Source organism: Rattus norvegicus, chromosome 1, assembly GCF_021556685.1.
Source record: "Rattus norvegicus strain SHRSP/BbbUtx chromosome 1, alternate assembly SHRSP_T2T, whole genome shotgun sequence".
NCBI classification, from domain to species: domain Eukaryota; kingdom Metazoa; phylum Chordata; class Mammalia; order Rodentia; family Muridae; genus Rattus; species Rattus norvegicus.
Window position 1 is genome coordinate 42,583,873 of NC_141534.1, and position 18,624 is coordinate 42,602,496.

Below are 18,624 nucleotides of genomic sequence, written 5' to 3' on the forward strand. Positions count from 1 at the left end.
CCATTATTAAATGTCTTTTTATAGGTCCAATATTTAAGTTCCAGACCAAGGAATGACTTGACAGTAACCACAGTCTGCTGTACTGAAAAGCATGATTCTAAGCAGTTTGTGGCTTTATCAGGGTTGAGAAGGTAGCAAGCACCGGATTTTGGTGTCTTTATTACATAACTCTCCCGCCAGCAGAATACACCATGTGTCCTTTCTATGCACAGTCCATGAGGGTGTCTACACAGTGGGTGATGCTGTCCTTCCGGCAGGGTCACACCTAGGTTTCCCGTCCAGTATTTTCCAGATACCATGTGCGCATGCGTGCACACACACACACACACACACATATATACACACACACACACACACACACACACACACATACACACACACACACACACACACACACACTGATTTACTAGGATCCTTCGCTTTGCTTTTATTTGGTTGAAGGTGATTCATTGGTTGTTCTGTTTGGAAGGAGTTGAGAGTTTGTTTTTGAGAGATTTTATTGTAGTTATTAGGGGTTTAGTGTAGTGATAAATATTTAAAAAGTCTTAACCTTCTATCCCGTGCTAGCATCGGCACCCGTAGGGCCACATGGCACTGCAGAGTATCTTTATCTCTGTGACTCCACGCTGCCCCCACGTACTCTCAGACCCAGACTGTTCTAGCATGGCACCTTGCCACGTGGTCCCTAGAGTTAGTTCCAGCACCGGAGGGCCATCGGAACTAACCATAATTTATCTCTGGTTAGTATCTCTCCCAGCAGCTCTCTAATAGCTGCGAACTCTCTGGTTCCAGCTACCCGGTAAAATCAGGGCTCTTGAAAGTCCAGCATGGGACTGGCCTATCTCGGCTCCTTGTCATGAACTCTGTCCACACTCCCAACAACCGCCCCCTAATAATTAATGTATAACCTCCCAACTACCCGGTGATATCAATCAAGACTCAACAAACTGTAACTTAACAGTCAGATTTATAGGTTAATTCTCTATCCACAAGACATCCACACAATAAACTCACAATCAATTGATAAAGATATAAACCACCCACCTATGTAAGATAAAATTCCCTGTAGAAATCCATCCCTGGGGCTGGGGATTTAGCTCAGTGGTAGAGCGCTTACCTAGGAAGCGCAAGGCCCTGGGTTCGGTCCCCAGCTCCGAAAAAAAGAACCAAAAAAAAAAAAAGAAAAAAAAAAGAAATCCATCCCTTATGAAATATACAACACTACGTAGGGCCATTCAAGATCTCCCAGATCTGGGTCGTCCGTCTCCATTTGATTCTCTTCCTTTCCCCTCCTCTCCCACCTTACTTCTACTGTTTAACTGTCCAACCATGGACCTTGGCCTCACTTGTGCCAGCCCTCACCTGCATTTAGACATCAGCCTACACTCCAGTTCTGTGAGATAGCCTCCCTATGTTGCCCAGGTTGACTCAAAACCTACAGTACTGCTTCAGCCTTCCAGGTGCTGGGGTATCGGTATGGGACACTGCAGCTATTGCCACTTGCTGACCTCTAGTCTTCTGAGAGCTTCCCCTCACTGCCTGATTTCCCAGAGCTAATGTGACCAGAGTCAGTGTCGGCTCTCCTATGAAACACCCAAACGTATCAGCACTAATGTCTATGAAACCCAACTGTTTTTAAGAATGTTTTTTGCTTTGCATAAATCATTATTTTAATCTTGAAATGGATGAACATGGTTAACTAGGTTGAAGGCCTTCCATTGGTTAAACACCAAGGCTTCCTTTCCACCAGCTGACTTCTGATGTGAACATTTCAGGGCTTGGAAGGCAGAGGGAGAACAAAGAGCCAGTGGGAGGATTTTCAGTCAAAACTGTAAAATCTCACTAAGATTTCCCCTTACTTCTTCAAGCACGTCAAGTCCAGTGATTCTGTTGTCACTTGTGTTTCTCCAGCTTCCCATCGTGGCAAAGATAAGAGTAATTGCCCAGACCGTCTATGGAGCCAAGGATATTGAGCTGTCTCCTGAGGCACAGGCCAAAATCGACCGCTATACGCAACAGGTAAACAAGATCCCCGTACTCTTAGGTGGGGTAACTGCCTCGTAGTCTCCAAATGCACACCTTGATTTTAGGACAAGGAAGTTCCGTCTCTAGTTAAACTCTGCTCAATGACCTGAGGATCAACAGCAATTAAAGTAGTCACACTGGTAGCATTGATTAGGTAAAGCATCGTGATAAATACATCTATTCTCTGACTCGGGCATCCTTGATCTCTGAGATCATGGATGTGGCTCTGGTTTGCAGTGCCGGGGGTAGAACCCAGAGCCTAGCTCCTGTACTAAGTCAGCACTTAGCCTCTGGCCTCCATTTCTCCCCAGTGTATGTGGTACGGCTGTCATCCACGTTCACGTATACTTCCATTCACTCACCCAGAAGCATTGGGAAGTGTCCCTTCGGTATTGCAGAAGGAAGTCAGCCTTTGATTCTTTACAACACTTTCCTCCTCCTTGTGGGGCTCTACTATCTAAAATATCCTTGCATGCTGCCGGTGAGGTGGATGCAATGGGAGTCTTCAGTGAGGTTTGTGTGCAGGTGGTTCATTACCTTGTTCTCCGGGATTGAAGGCTCTACCATCTTCTACCTCTAGACAGGGACAAGGGCTGGTGAGCTGTGGGAGCGGCCGTGACCCAGACATACAATCTGAACATGTAGCTGAAAGGTCTTGGTACCTCAGATGCTCCCACCTGCTTAAGCGTTGTTACATAGAAGTCAGCATCACTGACTGCTCTTCCAGAGGTCCTGAGTTCAATTCCCAAGAACCACATGGTGGCTCACAGCCATCTGTCATGGGATCCGATGCCCTCTTCTGGTGTCTGAAGACAGTGACAGTGTACTCACATACATAAAATAAATAAATCTTTAGAAGTCAGCATCTCAGCTTGCTGTCAGAACACTACAATTACAAATAATGCTGTCGGCCTTTCTCCCTCCAACTCCTTTATCCTATTTGAAATATGTGTGATATCTTGCTAAATACTATCCTATCAGTGCCAAGTTAAATGTTCTCTGGGGTTTGATAAAAATAATTTTTCCAGCCAGGCATGGTGGTGTCTCACGCTGTTGGTCCCAGTGCTCAGGAGGCAGAGGCAGGTGGATCTCTGTGAGTTTGAGGCTGGTCTACAGAGTTGGTTCCAAGACAACAAGGGCTACACAGAGAAACCCTGTCTTAAAAAAAAACAGGGGTTGGGGATTTAGCTCAGTGGTAGAGCGCTTGCCTAGGAAGCGCAAGGCCCTGGGTTCGGTCCCCAGCTCCGAAAAAAAGAACCAAAAAAAAAAAAAATGTGGGCTGGAGAGATGGCTCAGTGGTTAAGAGCACTGACTGCTCTTCTAGAGGTCCTGAGTTCAATTCCCAGCAACCACATGGTGGCTCACGACCATTTGTAATGGGATCTGATGTCCTCTTCTGGTGTATCTGAAGACAGCTACAATGTACTTACATATAATAAATAAATCTTAAACAGAAAAAAATGTATATTTACCTGACAAGGGTAATACTACAATCATGAAGTCGATTTTCCCAGGGTGAGGCTTATCCACTGCACTCAGGATTTGTTGACCCTGTGATGTTCCCAACTGTGGGAAACTCGACTGCATAATTTGAGGTAATGAGGACTCCATTCACCCTGTCTCCTGGAGAAAAGAATGCTTTTTTCTTGCAATTTGAACGTGTGTTCTTTTGGTGTAGCTGGTTATGTTCTAATTTTTATTGTACTAGAGATAGAACTAAAAGCCTCCCTCACATACTCTGGCTGTACTCAATGCTGAGCTCCATTCTTGGCCCCAGCTTTTTCTTTCTTCCTTCTTTGTGTGCCAGAGTGTGTTTGCTCAGCTGGGAGCATATGGGTGTGTGCATGTGTGCATGTGTGCATAGACATGCAGAAAGCATGTCATGTGCTTTCTGTTATCGTGGTCTACCTGACTTCCTTGATGTAGGGTCTCTCACTGAGCTAAAAGGTAACCATTTTTAAAGATTTATTTATTTATGTATTTATGTATATGATGAGTACACCATTGCTGTCTTCAGACACACCAGAAGAGGGTGTCAGAGCTCCTTTCAAATGGTTGTGAGCCACTATGCGGTTGCTGAGAATTGAACTCAGGACCTCTGGAAGAACTGTCAGTTCTCATAACCTCTGAGCCATCTCTCCAGCCCCCAAGGTAACTGTTTTTGGCTGGGCTGCTTAGCCAGCATGCTCTTGGGATCTTCCTGTCTGTACTCACTCCACTCCCATCATGGTGGAGTTACAGGCATGCACAGCCATATATATTTATATATATTTTAGATAACATGTAATATTTGTTATATATTTAATATGTTGTATATTATATAATTATATAGTTATATACTATATGCAGTACAGTATATATGATTTTATATACTATTATATATATATATTTATGTTACATATTTTAAAATTATATATTATATGTAACAGTTTATGTTCTTTAATGCTATAATGTGGTCTAATAGCCTTTTTCCATTATAAAATATGATTTATGATGGAAAATGTTAATGGAATGACACATTTTTAAAATTTTCATAGTAAATTTTCAAAGGTTATGCATATAATTTTATAGGAATTATTTCAATACTCATTTTACAAAATCAGAAATTCTAGGTACCAGTTGTGATTGTTTTTTTCTTGCCAAAATCCTCATTAACCTGTAAAAGTAGGGGGTTCAAGGACACAGCACCTGCCCCCCACACACACAATTGCTAATGCTCTAAAATGTTCTAAATAGTTGTAGGTTGAATCATAGCAATTACATTCTGTCATCTGTCTGTCTACCACGGGAATATTCCTTCACGTTAGTGTCGAGTATGTGGTTGCAATTCATTAGTAAGGTCTCTGAAGGAACGCTATGTGCTGTGTAATTACAGCATCCTTCCCAGACACTGTCCTTTTTGTAAAATGCTGCACGTGACTTCCTCCCCTTTCACCTTTGGAATTCTGGGTCAGGCACAGACTTTGGTCCTTAAAAATAAAGAGGCTGAAAGAGTGACCTCATCTTAGTTCCTATAATGTAATCACAGATCAAATAGCCATGATTCATAAACCAGCACAAAGGGTCCTTTGCTTCCCAGCAGACTCCAAGAAGGCCAGGACAATGACACTAAGAACCTCATTAGGAGCCTTGTTCTTGTTACCTTTCTCCTTCCAGAATATTAATAGCCTCAGAAAGTACTTTCTACAGTGTTTCCAAGTGGGGTGCCTAAAAATAACCTTGCTTCATACACACACACACACACACACACACACACACACACACACACACACACACACCGTGCCTCCCCTCTAGGAGAACCTCCAGAGTAAACAGAAGACCTCACCCCCTGCTAAATAATGGCAGTATGAACAGAGATCCGGTCCTCAGCTGCGAGCACCCGCTAACCGCACCTGCTAAACCTGCACCGGCACACAATTGCGGCAGAGCTGGTGTGAACCAAAGATCTGGTGCAAGAAACCAGCACTCACCACAGTGAATGCAATTTCTTTTCACCTTACAGGGTTTTGGAAATTTGCCCATCTGCATGGCAAAGACCCACCTTTCTCTGTCTCATGAACCTGACAAAAAGGGGGTGCCGAGGGACTTCATTCTGCCCATCAGTGATGTCCGAGCCAGCATCGGGGCTGGGTTCATTTACCCTTTGGTGGGAATGGTGAGTACAGGGCCTCAAAGCCTTTCCTCCTTTGTGTTGCAGTCACATCTTAACCACTCTCTGCCAACTCTACAAATCGCACAGCTGGGAGGAATTTACGATATTTACTGCTTTTATAAGCACTCACCCGCCAATAGCAGGGTGAAAACACACCTCTGCCGTCTAGGGCCAGGCCCTTGTAATTTCGGATCATGTATTCAGGATCCATAGAGGCACAAATCGAGTTTCCTTCTGGGACAGAGGAGAGAGTGAGTAGCCTCGAAAGCAGTCTGCTGACTCAGCAGCAGTGTGGCCCAGTGACCGAATTCACAAACCACCGTTGTCTCACACATACCGTATTGTGCTTCTGTGGGCAAATTGGAGCTGGCTGTTCACACTAGCCAGGACCTAACAGCCACCCCAGGAGCTGGGGGAATCAGCATCCTACCCCCTAGTTCCTTCCTCAACAGATCTTGCATGTCCCTTTGGGATGACATCACACATACTCCTTTAAGTAAAAAAACATAAGAAAAGCCAGTGGTGTTCACTTTTAATCCCAGGATTAAGGAGGCCGAGGCAGACGGATCCCTCTGAATCCAAGGCCAGTCAATCTAATCTACATACTGGGTGTATGTACGAATGTATAAGTGTGTGTGTGTGTGTGAGAGAGAGAGAGAGAGAGAGAGAGAGAGAGAGAGAGAGAGAGAGAAAGAGAGAAAGAGAGAGAGAGAGAGAGAGAGAGAGAGAGAGAGAGAGAGAGAATTGAGTGTAGGGTCAGGACATAGGAAATAAATCTCTTAGAAACATAGATGAAGACAGGGAGATGGTCCTGGGGGTAAATCTCCCACCCACCACCTCCATGGTCAGGCTAAGACCAAAGCTGTCCTGGAAAATCAGTGTGAACTCTTTACCGCCAGCCTGTTCCTGGGCCTGGCTCTTTGACTTCTGACCTGTAATAAATGAATGCATGCAATTGCCCTGGAGCAGCAGCAGCTAGCAGGGTTTCCTGGAGTGAGCCATCTGTGACATTATCACTACTCTCAGTTCCTCCTGCGGCTGCTCTCAGGGACAGAGGGAGTGTCCCTGCCTGCCTGCCTGCCTGCCTGCCTGCACCGTGGTGCAATCCTGAAACAATCAGGCCTAAGGTGTCAGGAAGGAAGGGAGGCCTGAAGAAAAGGGGGTCCAGGAAGGCAGGACACTGTCACTTGGAGGCAGTGACAAGCCTGCTCTCTGTGACAGTGCAGGAAGCCATATGCAATCGAGGCGAATTCCCCCAAGGAGGCCAGGATCTCCAAATAAGGGTGGAATTTACTTTCTTTGACTGCACTCTGGGCCCTACCACAGGCTGCCGGAATGGGAATGCCTCTAACGTTCATCATGCCTTTGAGAGACATTGTGGTAACTTCCTGATGGGATGACTAAGGAGAAGGAATGGGGTGAGGGGGCAGGGGGCAGGGGGCGACACAGGGGGAACTGACCCCTGCAGGTGGGAAAATTCTCCACAGAATGAATCAGTGTTACGCTTAGTCATTCCACATTCAGTTGCTATCAGGCATCTGAGATTCAAGGCCATTTACTTCGACCCCACCCTACCCCCTAGCCCCCTGCTCCGGGACCTCACCATCAGAACAGCTCTCTGTTCTTCAATAGAAATCAGTCGTTGATTCATTCATTCATTCACTTATTCAGCAAGTCATTGATACGTACTTACAGCATGCATGGGGAAGAAGCAGATCCCGTCCCTCCCTTGTGTGCCTCTGATAAAGACTCTGATAAATAAATGTCCAACATAGACAGAATGCTGTAGGCTTTAGAACACAGGGGCAGGGGCCCCTCTTGGTATGTCCCGAAGGGTGGCAAAAACCCTTCTGTAACTCTGCTACTGCATGAGTCTTGAAAGCAAAGAGTTCCAACATAAGCCAGGCCACTCGGGAGTAATAACCATGTTCAGTTTAACTGGTGCTGGGAAGTCACATGGAAAAACTCAAGAAAGGGGTCACTTCTTTGTCCCTTCCGAATGTTAGCTATACTTCCCTTTTTCACCTAGCTGTCCCGTGTATTTTTGTGTCCAAGCTATCACGTCACGTTCTATTTGGTAATTGCTTTCATTGGTGCTGGTTGACAACACTCACTTCCAACGGTCAGTATATCACCAGTGTGGAAGCTTCTCTGGCCCATGTCACCTCTCCAGGCTTTTCTATAGAAACTCCTTGGCTCACTGGCCAGAAGACTTTGCCTTGGGGGCTGGGGGGGCAGGGGGGGAGGCATTCTACGGTTTTTTTAGGGTGGCCAAGTATTTCTTCCCACAGTAACTTTCTATGTTCCTATGTAAAAATGAATTTCTGGGCTGGCAAGATGGCTCAGTGGATAAAGATGCTTACTGCCAAGCCTAACAGCATGAGTTCAATCCCAGGGTATGGTAGAAGGAGAGACCCTGCTACTAGAAGTTGTTCTCAGAACTCCACATGTACATGCACACACCCAGACACAAAATGAATTATTGTAAAAGAATTTAAGGGACACATTCCCATGTGTCCTTGCTTTTGGAATGTCATTACATATACATTTTTCCCCAACATATTACTGAAAAGTATGAAATAATGTAAGATGGTCAGCTGGTACAGCACACCACTCACCACCTCTTTTCCTAAGAAATAATTTTCCAAATGTACTTTTTTTTGTGGTGGGGGGGCAGAAGGAACAGATACTTTCTTATAATTTTTCCCAACCTCAAATTTTATAAACTACTCTGTTCCTTGGAGCTGGCAGTTTCTAATAGCTGACGAACCCAAGCGCCTGTACAACTTCTCAGAAAACAATCTCATGCTGAAAGAAAAAAAAACCAAATATATAGCAGGTGGTCTCTGTCCTATCACGTTGGTTCAGCCTTTAATTACTTAAAAAGCCTGTTTAATCACTTGGCATGAAATATTTTCTCTGTAAGCCACATATGGGAGGTGATGTTGGAACATAAATTCCTTGGAGAAAGGACCAGAAAGGCCATACCAAACCCTTAGCATGAAGCAGCATATATCACTTTTATAACATGAAAAATATGATAAACGGGGAGAGGATAAACCATAAGCATTTAGAACAATATTTAACTTGGGCCAAACACTTTCGGGAGAGTCAGAGTGTCCCAGTGTGGGATATGACCCCATGTCTCCGTCTTGCCTGTTTGGACTGCTGTTGGTGTCCTAGGGGTGGCCCGGTGCGTTCAAGCAAGGGGACCAAGCTAGAGTGGCCCCAAGAGAAGTGTTCTCTGAGGGTGGTATGTCTGAATCGGTTCAGTATTTTTTTGCAAATTAGTCCCGGGCCCTTCTTACATTCAGTGTCCGGGTAGAAAGGGGGCGATGGACTTCTTTCTTCTCAAAGAGCTTTCCTAAGCAGTGACACATTTTCAAAACAGCATGGAGAGGTATCCAACCACGCTTGAATTCTTAGCAGATGTCCATTTGAAGTTAGTGTTTTCTGTGACTGTTTTGCTTTGACACCACATCGAGGCTGCGAGCAAAGGCTCCAGAGGAATTTACAGTGTGAGTCCTTTCTCTACGGCTGGTTAGGGGCCCCTATACATCCCAGGTTAGTCTTGAGCTCACAATCCCCTGCCCCGGCCTTCTAAATGCTGCAATTATTTAAGTTACTATGCCTGGGAAGAATTCTTTTATTAAAACACCGTGGGGTTTAGGACATGCAGGCTGTTCTTTTTTTTTTTTTTCTTTTTGGTTGAGAATTTTGCCTAGAATCTTGGGCTCTAACAATCTTACAGTTCATCCAGAAGAGATTAAGCCTTCTAGTGGTATTTCCGGGGTAGTCTGCACCATATAGGGCATTTCTAAGGGCCACTGTCTAGAAGACTCATGAGGTAAACATACGCTAAGGCAGGGACATCCATGACACCCAGTCTGGCATTGTGGCTGTCCATCTGGTTCCTTCTGTCATCTAGTCCATGCCCTCTGTGCCCTGCCTAAAGAGAAGGTTAAAAAAGATGATTCTGTATGCATGTACACACTGTTTTTATTCTCTGCTTGAGTGGAGGAGTGAAGGCTGGACCTATCTCAAAGTGAAAGTCTCAGGAACAAAGAACTAAAAAATCAGCTTCAACTTGCTGTAGCTTTTGTCTCTGCTATGGGTGGCCAGATCTGGCTACTAGGTGCACCCCTGATGTCATTGCCTTAGCTGGCCCCCAGAAAGCAGGAAGCTGCCAGAGCCAGTGGGGGAATCAGTGACGGCATACCCAGCTGACACTGGGTGGAGACTTACTGGACCTGGTGCAAGGGGAGGGGGTGTAAAAACAGCAAGCCCAGGCCTCACCCTCCAGAGGCATGGCCAGTTTGTTCTTTCTCACGTTCCATTGAACTCTATTTTCCCCTCCTCGCACTCTAAGTATGTACTGAATGTAGAGCTGCCTGCTGGGCTGATTCAGGTCAGTGATGAAGTTCTTTCAGCATGCTGGGGTGCATCCCCACCCCCTCAGCTTCAGGACGCATGATTAGCAGAGCGCTTTCTAAGTTCCACTGCCCGTGAAGATGAAGCCATGCAGACCTTGCAGATTTCAATCAGAGGGATGGTTTGTGGCATTTTCCAAAGATTGACTTTTATTTACACAGTGTGAAAAATCAAATACTCCCCAAGCTGTGCTCTAAGTGAGGCGTACGAACCATAGTAAAGAGTTAATCTTCCACCAACCCAGGTTGTCCATCAGGGGAGCTCAGGGCATAGTACTTCCTGCAAAATCACCTGCACCCCTCTCCCCTGTCTCCTGCCTCATAGATGAGTGGAGGAACTCTCAGCCTGCTTCACAAAAGTCTCAACAAAACATCTTCCCCTCTCTGGTGCCCCCAGCTCCTGGCATCTATACCCGAGTTTGAAATGAATCAGCTACTGCTCTGGCTTGATCCCTATGACCTCTAGCCCCTGGCTGAGCCCTTGGCAGGTCCCTCCTTTTCCCTACCCTTCAAGGTTTCACTTCCCTATCTGAAGATCAGAATTTCCTGCTTTCCCTCAGACACGGCCCTTGCATCAGCTGCTTCCTCTTGACGTGGTGTACTGACAGGGTGTTCTCTGCCTGCATGGCAGCATGCCTCCTTCCGGGAAATCCCAGGTGTCTGGCCAGAAACAAAGGAGACCTTCCCGTCTTTTCAGCATGGTATGTCCAAGGGAGAGGAAGGTGACTGGTGTCCTCAGTTTCCAAAAACTATTAACCAAAAAGAGGAGAAAGCTCTGTGACTCATTGTGATTAAAGTAACTGTGAATAAGTAGAGTTACTTTAAATGACAGCAGTTCCCTTGTTACCTGTGCATGGTGGCACATCCCAGCACTTAGGAGCAGGAGTGGGGAGACAATAGAATCATGAGTTCAAAGCCAACCTGGACTGTGGGGGAATAGAGAGAGGAGAAGGAAGATGATTCCTCCTTTTGAGTGGCAGACTTCCCTTTCTGTGATGCGTGGAATCCAGCCTTATACATGCTCGCCCAGCCTTCTCCCATTGAACTGTAATCCCATAATGGAGTTGAACATTTGTTCTTTTGCTTTCTGCCTATGTGGCTACTCTCTGCCCACCCTGCAATCAGCTTGATGAACCTATTGTTTTCCCTAGTGATTGATATGATCTAATTCCGTTCTCTCCCACCTCCACATACAGCCTCCTTGTTTTCATTCCCCAGGGTTTGGGGTTGGATTCCAGGCATAGGAATGTTAGCAAAAATATACCCTCGTTCATGCGAGTGCCTGAGAGACACCCATCAAGTCATCTTGCTTCCGGGATTTGTCATAGTCTGTGTCTCTTTATCACACTTCCTTACTCACAGACTTTGCCAAGAAGCCTCTAATCAGAAGCAGGAGGCTGGTGGGGGGAGGGGGCATTTATGCAAATGAAATAAAATTAAAGCCAAAAATGCCAATGTTGCAAAAAATAATAGGCCACCCTCAGAGCCTTCCGGAGGGCTCAGTGGGAAGAATGAATGAAAACGAAAAGATAAACTCGTAGGAAAATATCCTTCTGTAAAACTTGGATGATGGTAAGTGGAGAAATTTAACTGATCGAATCTGGAATTCATGGCCTTTTACAAGCTGAACTGAGTATGTGTCTGTTAAATGGTCGGTTGAATAGGAAATGCACTAAACCCACTAAACCACTCTTGCTGCCTTCTCTGATGATCACTGAACGTACAGAGCGTTTTATTTGGCCTAGCTCAACTCAGTGATGGGAAATCAAAGGACAACTATAAATGGGTTTAGGAAAATAATTTATATCAGTTTAAATGATCAGGACTATAGAAGACCCAGAACAAATTGAGAACCTCTTCACTAGCCCCTTGTAAGAACTTACAAAGTAGTCACATGAATGCTTCCCGGGTCATCCATTAGTAAAGGTACTCGAGTTGGCTAAAAAAGAAACTGAGGGCTGGGAGTTTTAGACACTGCACCATTGTGATGTCACTCCAGTTGAGACTGGGCACTCCCTCTCCTAGCATCAGTTGTGGGGAGTAGGATAGCACCCATGTCTGTTTGTACCTCCCAACATTCACCTTTCATTTTCCAAACATATCTGTTTCTCCGCGAAATACAAAGCTACTGCAGCTCCCAAGACTTTCCCAGGATGAGAGTGAGAGTGGCAGCCTTGGGGAAATGCTGTGAGAATGCTTGTTCTCCGAATGCTCCATTTCTCTGGCAAGCACACACATTCGTTCCTCCCGCTACACCCAGATGAAGCATGTTACATGTGCTTCCCTTGGGTAAGCTCTTAGTCTACCAGATCACCTTACCCAGTGTCTCCTGTTAATCCAAGCCCGATCCCCCGCCTCCCCACCCCCCTGCCCCACCCCCATTCGTCTCTTGGTTTCAGCTCTGTGCACCTTGCTGCAGTGAGACACTCCATGTAGGACCATAACTTCACGGTGGATGAGGGAGCCTTTAGGAGCCTTCTGCCTTGATGATCTCACCAGCACTGCAATCCTGAGTTCAAAACAGTCTATAATAGTCTAACTAAGGAGTTAGGAGTACAGGATTATGGGGGTTCACAAATCCTATCTGTCCTGGTACTCCTCACCCAACTAAGTGTTGCCATAAAACCAGGTCCAAATTCATGAGCCTTACTGATGTGTTCAAACAGGAAGCTACATATCAGGGATCCCACTATAGAGGAAGAAGCAAAGTGAAGTATGCTGTCATCCTGCTTCTAAAATAAACACTGACCAGCTATGAGTATGTGCATGACAAGTTCAAAACCAGGGAATACCAAGTACAACTCCATCCTGTAATTCTATTTTGAGACTGTCTACCTATAGATCTTGTTAAATGCTATAGGATGAGGCTCAGATACTTGTGATTGGGCCTCTGAATGACTGGCCGACTAAAACCATTGTTCTACTACGCTCTTCCTAGCTTCACTTAGTCTGCTAGGATGACTTAGAACTGGGGGTCATGCCCGACTGCTAGGGGTCATGTTCTGATTGCTGTGAATGAGATGGGTGAAGACGAGATGAGTCAGGTGCTGTCTGGAAGGGCCTTGACTGCTGGAGCATCTGTTCCTATGGTATTCACCATGCTCAAAGTCTTCCAAGTTTATTCTAGAGTGCATGTAGTGATCAATCCCCATCCTGCCTTTCCTAGAGGTACATGGGTGGATGGGACTAGAGGTTCCAGTCTAGCCCCCACCTCTTTTCTAGTGATGGGGACCAACTCATGCCAATATTCTACAACTGAGCTCCACGCCTGCCTTACGGTCCTGTTACTGTCTGTTTCCTAAGCAGGTTCATGTCTGCCCACATTCCAGAAATTTTATCCTTAAGAGAACAATTGTAGGTAAAGAGAAGGTTAGAAGAGATGGGAGCCCTTCAACTCAAATCTACCTCCTCTGAGATGGAGTTTAGAGATATTTATGGCATTAAGAACCAGAGTGTGGGGCCTGGAGAGATAGCTCAGCAGTTAAGAGCACTGGCTGCTCTACCTGAGGACCCAGGTTCAGTTCCCAGCAACCACATGGCAACTCACAAGTGTCTGTTAATCCAAGAACTGACATTATCATACAGACATGCATGCAGGCAAAACACCAATACATGTAACATAAAGATAAATAAATTAAAAAAACTAGGGAATGTGCTGAGACACAGAGAACGGTGGTCAGAGGGAGGAGAATGTAACCCAACTCTTGAGTGGTACATTAGCATTCACTCCAGTCGAAGCTTGCCCTCTGGCATCAGTAAGTTACCCATGGAGCCCTTTTTATGGGACCAGTAAAGGGGAGGCAATGTTTCAGCCAGTATTCTAATTGAAAGTCAGTGTTACCGAGGTGAGTGTGAACCTGGACCATTGCCTATGGCATTGTTGCCCGGGACCTGCTAAGGTTGTCTAGGAATTTCAAATGTAGAGAAGTGCTTTTGATTTTTGAGTTTGAATTTGATGTCTCAGGCCTCTTACAAGAGGAAAAAAAAATGTGAATTTTCCTATAGCGAGTTGGCTCCATAGCATTTGATTTTCCTTGTGACCAGACCCTTCTTATGCCTCTCTAGGAACCCCAGTGCGGTTGCCTTGTTAACATGAGAGCGGTGTTAATGGAAAGACATTGTTATGGATATTAGAACTAATAAAAAATGTTCTCGTCACTCTGGAAATTCCATGGGTTTTAGGAGCCCTCAGGACTGCAACTGAGGAGAACCACCAAATATGTATAAGCATTCTCACTTCCATGGGTGGAAGATACTGGGGGTGAGGGGGTTCTTTTGTTTGTTCATTGTTAGTGTTTGTGCTGAACATGCATAAACATTTTCTCTTATCCTTCCCTAAACAGCACAGAATAGCAACTGTCTAGACCTTTTTTACATTGCTATAAATATTGTAAGGAATTTAGAAATAGGCTCTATTTATGTAGGGGAGGATCTTGTAGGTTATCTGTAAGTCCAACAGCATTTCACAGACAGAACTTATGCACCTGTGGACTTTGGTATCCATAAGTAGGGATCGCATCCCAGGAACCAGTCTCCTGCAGATACCGTGGGATGCCTGTATTCATACAGTACCCCACGCACCAAAATGGGACCCTGAGCATTACACCTTTCTGTCTGTAATTTGTGTCAATGCGTTCATTGCATTAGTTATTTCAGACTTTTTTTTTTACTATCAACGTGTCTATGTGAGCATATGTGTTCATTGTGTTTTGTGTTGCAGTGTGTGTGTTGGGGGACGGGGGGTACATGCTCGTGAGTATGCATAGACCTCACTACCTGAGAAGCTGGCAAGGCTGGCTGGCCTGCGCATTCTCAAACTCCCCTATGTCACATGCACAACCAGTGATCGGAACAGCAGCCGTGTCTGGCCTTCACAGATGTGCTACAGATTCTAACTCAGAGCTGCTCATTCACCGTAGACCAGAAGCCTCGAAAGTTGTCTCAGACTATATCAACACCAATTAGTAGAGCTGTCAGTGTCCATGAAGATGACGCATCTTCTGGCTGAGGCCCTTCTCAGTAGGCCTGCTCTGTACAATGATACATTTTAATTTCCCATTCTCAACTCTCTAGCTGTGATGAAGGCCAGCCCAAAGCCACTGGAACACTAACCTGGTTCTCCATCAATTCTATTTAAAGGGGTCCCAAGGGCTGAGAGATCAAAGCCATAGTCACAATGGCAGATGACAACTTCTCTCCCCTGCCTGTGTTTATAGAAAGCAGTGCACATTTCTCCCACTTTGTTCATCTTTTTTTCTTTAAAGATTTATTTCATGTATGTGGGTACACTGTAGCTGTCTTCAGACACACCAGAAGAGGGCACCAGATCCCACTCCACATGATTGTGAGCCACCATGTGGTTGATGGGAATTGAACTCAGGACCTCTGGAAGAAGTCAGAGCTCTTAACCCCTGAGCCATCTCTCCAGCCCAAGGTCACTCATCTTTAAGAGACAAGTTTTACCTCTCATTCCAGGCAGGAAGGCCTCAAGGCCAACCTGAGCTACATTAGCTACACTGTGACCGCCCATCTCCAAAAAACAAGGGGCAAGTCTATTGTGACCTGATTTGTAGTGTGTCTTCTACAAGGACTCACCCCCTCAGTCCTCTCCACTGAGAGAGCATTGAGCATAGCTCCCAAGCCCATGAGGTCATTGATGTTCCTTCCCAAGTTACTGAGTGCCTTCCATACAAATCAAAGTCGTTGCACGGGTAGCTATAAGTTCTTCACTATTTAGTGTCCTTGTAACTGATTCCCCCCAAAGCTGTTTGACACTGGAGTCTGTTTTCATTTTGATGTTTGTCATAAGGAGTGGAATGTACTTCTGTTTGAGGGTTGGGAACATTTTGGCAGGGAGAGAGAAGAGAAACTGCACCCCACACGACGAAGGGAATCCCTTTCCGCTTTTATAGAAGATCCTGGTTTTTCTTTTGAGGCATAAGCTGGAAGCTTGTGTCTTTGGGGTAGGAAGGATTTCAGGAAAAAAAATCCACTACTGGGGCTATGCTGCTAGAAAAAAGAGGAATCTGTTCTGTGCAGGAAAACAGAAGTGGCTTTCCCAACCAGAACTTCAGAGTTCTTTTCCTTGGGCAGTAAGTAGTTAATGGCATATTACAACCACGGTGGGGAATGTTGGCAGCACTTTTTGTAAAATATGCCCATAAATCCTCCCCCAAAACTCCTGAGATCACAGATCCAAGCTGAAGACAGTGATGGAGCGGTGGTGCAGTTCATGTGAAGTGCACTGGTCCACTTAGCAAGCTGGGACAGCCAACTCCCCATCCTCCCTTCCCCCCATCATCAGTATACAGCCTCAGCTCCCTGTACAGTTCCTCTCAGCAAAGACTGCCTGCTATAGTTGAGTGAATCCTGAGGTCTGCCGTGGAAGTGAGCTTGCTTGCTTTGAATCCTTTTTTTATTTATTTTCAGTGTGTGTTGATGGGTAGGACACACATGTACTACAGTACCGTGTGGAAGCCAAAGACAATTTTAGAGAGCCAGTAGTTCTCTCTTCCACCTTTGGTTCTGGGGTTGAGTCAGGTCATCGAGCTTATGGAAAACACTGAACTATTTCAGCAGCTCCCCTAGATCTTTACTCAACCCATGAGTTTGCTCTCTTTCTGGCTCCAAAAGAATCCCTTTTTTCACAAATATAATATATAACTTTTTCCAGATAGTTTCCAGCCAGAAATTATTGTTTTTAAATATATCTTATGCTGGAGAGATGGCTCAGTGGTTAAGAGCCCCGACTGCTCTTCCAGAGGTCCTGAGTTCAATCCCCAGCAACCACATGGTGGCTCACAACCATCTGTAATGGGATCCGATGCCCTCTTCTGGTGTGTCTGAAGACAGCTACAGTGTACTTAAATATATCTTATGATTCCATGTCTAAAATGTGTTATGACTTAGAAAACAAATTTGTGCATAGGGAGCTAGGGATAAGGTTTCATGGTATAAGAATGCATTCAAGTAGCCAGGTGCAATGGTACACACCCTTAATCCCAGCACTCAAAGGTCTGTAGGCAGGCCTACATAGCACATTATGGCCTTGACAGAGCTACACAGTGAGACTCTGGTTTTTTGTTTGTTTGTTTTGTTGGTTTTTTGGTTTTTGTTGGGTTTTTTGTTTTTTTTTAAGATATATATATATATATATATATATATATATATATATATATATATATATATATATATATATATGCTGTTGCTATCTTCAGACACACCAGAAGAGGCATTGGATCCCATTACAGATGGTTTGAGCCACCATGTGGTTGCTAGGAATTGAACTCTGGACCTTTGGAAGAGCAATCAGTGCTCTTACAGTGCTCTTAACTGCTGGGCCATCTCTCCAGCCCAAGGCTCTGGCTCAGTGGTTGGGAGCACTCACTGCTCTTCCAGAGGTCCTGAGTTCAATTCTCAGCAACCACATGGTGGCTCATGACCATCTACAATGGGATATAATGTCCTCTTCTGGCACATAGATGCACATGTGAGTAGAGTATTTATGTATATCCAATAAATAAAATAAATCTTTAAAAGGCAATGGATGTGTAGAAGCAAGCTCAGGAATTTGCCTAGCATCAAAGAGACCCATCTCATCAATGCATCCTGGAAAAGGGGCATAGAAAAAAAGGGGAAGAGAATAAAGGGATGCTTAAACCAATCGCAATAAAAAACTATCATCAGAGCTAATGTTTAGTGAGCACTTGCATGTGTCAGGCAGTGCTCAGAGCTGTTTGTGTGTACTGACTCTTTTGCTTTCCCAGTGTCCTTTCAGAAGAATCACACACACTGCTATGAAAGCCCAGAGGACTTAAGTCTCTTACCCAGCCATAGATGGCAAGTGGTAGGTCAGGATCCATCACTGTCTTTCCTTCTTAGAAATGTCCTGCTGCTAGGTATATGGTCCTATTTTCTGTGGGTTAGTGAAATTAAACTTTGCTTCTGCCAACCAGTTAGAAAGGGCAGCTTCAAACTATTTGCCCATTATGTGGGTAGGCGATGGCAAAACCTTTGTGCCTAGCATACAGTATTTCCATACTAATTAGTGAAATGGGCCAGCAAGTTGGCTCGGCAGGTAAAAGTGCTTGGCACACCAGCCTGAAGACTTGAGTTTTGATTCCTGGACCCCTCAATAGGAGAGAACTGACTCCTGAAAGCTGTCCTTTGACCTCTACAGAGTCAAATGCCTTTAAAGGTCAGGGGAGATGGCTCAGCCAGCCAACTACTTGCCAGTCAAGCTTGAAGACCTGAGTTCAAACCTCGGGAGCTCACATAATAAAGTGAGCATCGCAGAGCTCACCTGGAACCCCAGCCTGCACTGAAGGAACAGATCCCTAGAGTTCAACAGGTAGCCTCGACAAACCAGTGAGTTCCATATTCAGTGAGAGGCATTATCTCAAAATAAGGTGGTGAGCAACTGAGGAGGACACTCAGTATCGCCCTCTAGCTTCACACGTGTACCACAGACAGTCACACAAATAAATTTCATTGTGAGAGAGGCTTTCCCAAACTCTT

General features: G+C 45.2%; 1 protein-coding gene and 1 non-coding gene across 2 annotated transcripts in view; both read left to right on the forward strand.

Moving 5' to 3' along the window:
- Mthfd1l (methylenetetrahydrofolate dehydrogenase (NADP+ dependent) 1-like) overlaps nt 1-18,624 on the forward strand; it is a 188,855-nt gene that overhangs the window by 139,075 nt on the left and 31,156 nt on the right. The window contains 2 exon segments of the mRNA NM_001108462.2: nt 1,912-2,019; nt 5,528-5,680. Of these exon segments, the coding sequence (NP_001101932.2) occupies nt 1,912-2,019; nt 5,528-5,680 (261 nt within the window).
- Nucleotides 3,490-3,651, forward strand: LOC120100178 (U1 spliceosomal RNA). The gene has a single exon (XR_015656783.1). It is a non-coding gene; the product is annotated as a U1 spliceosomal RNA (small nuclear RNA).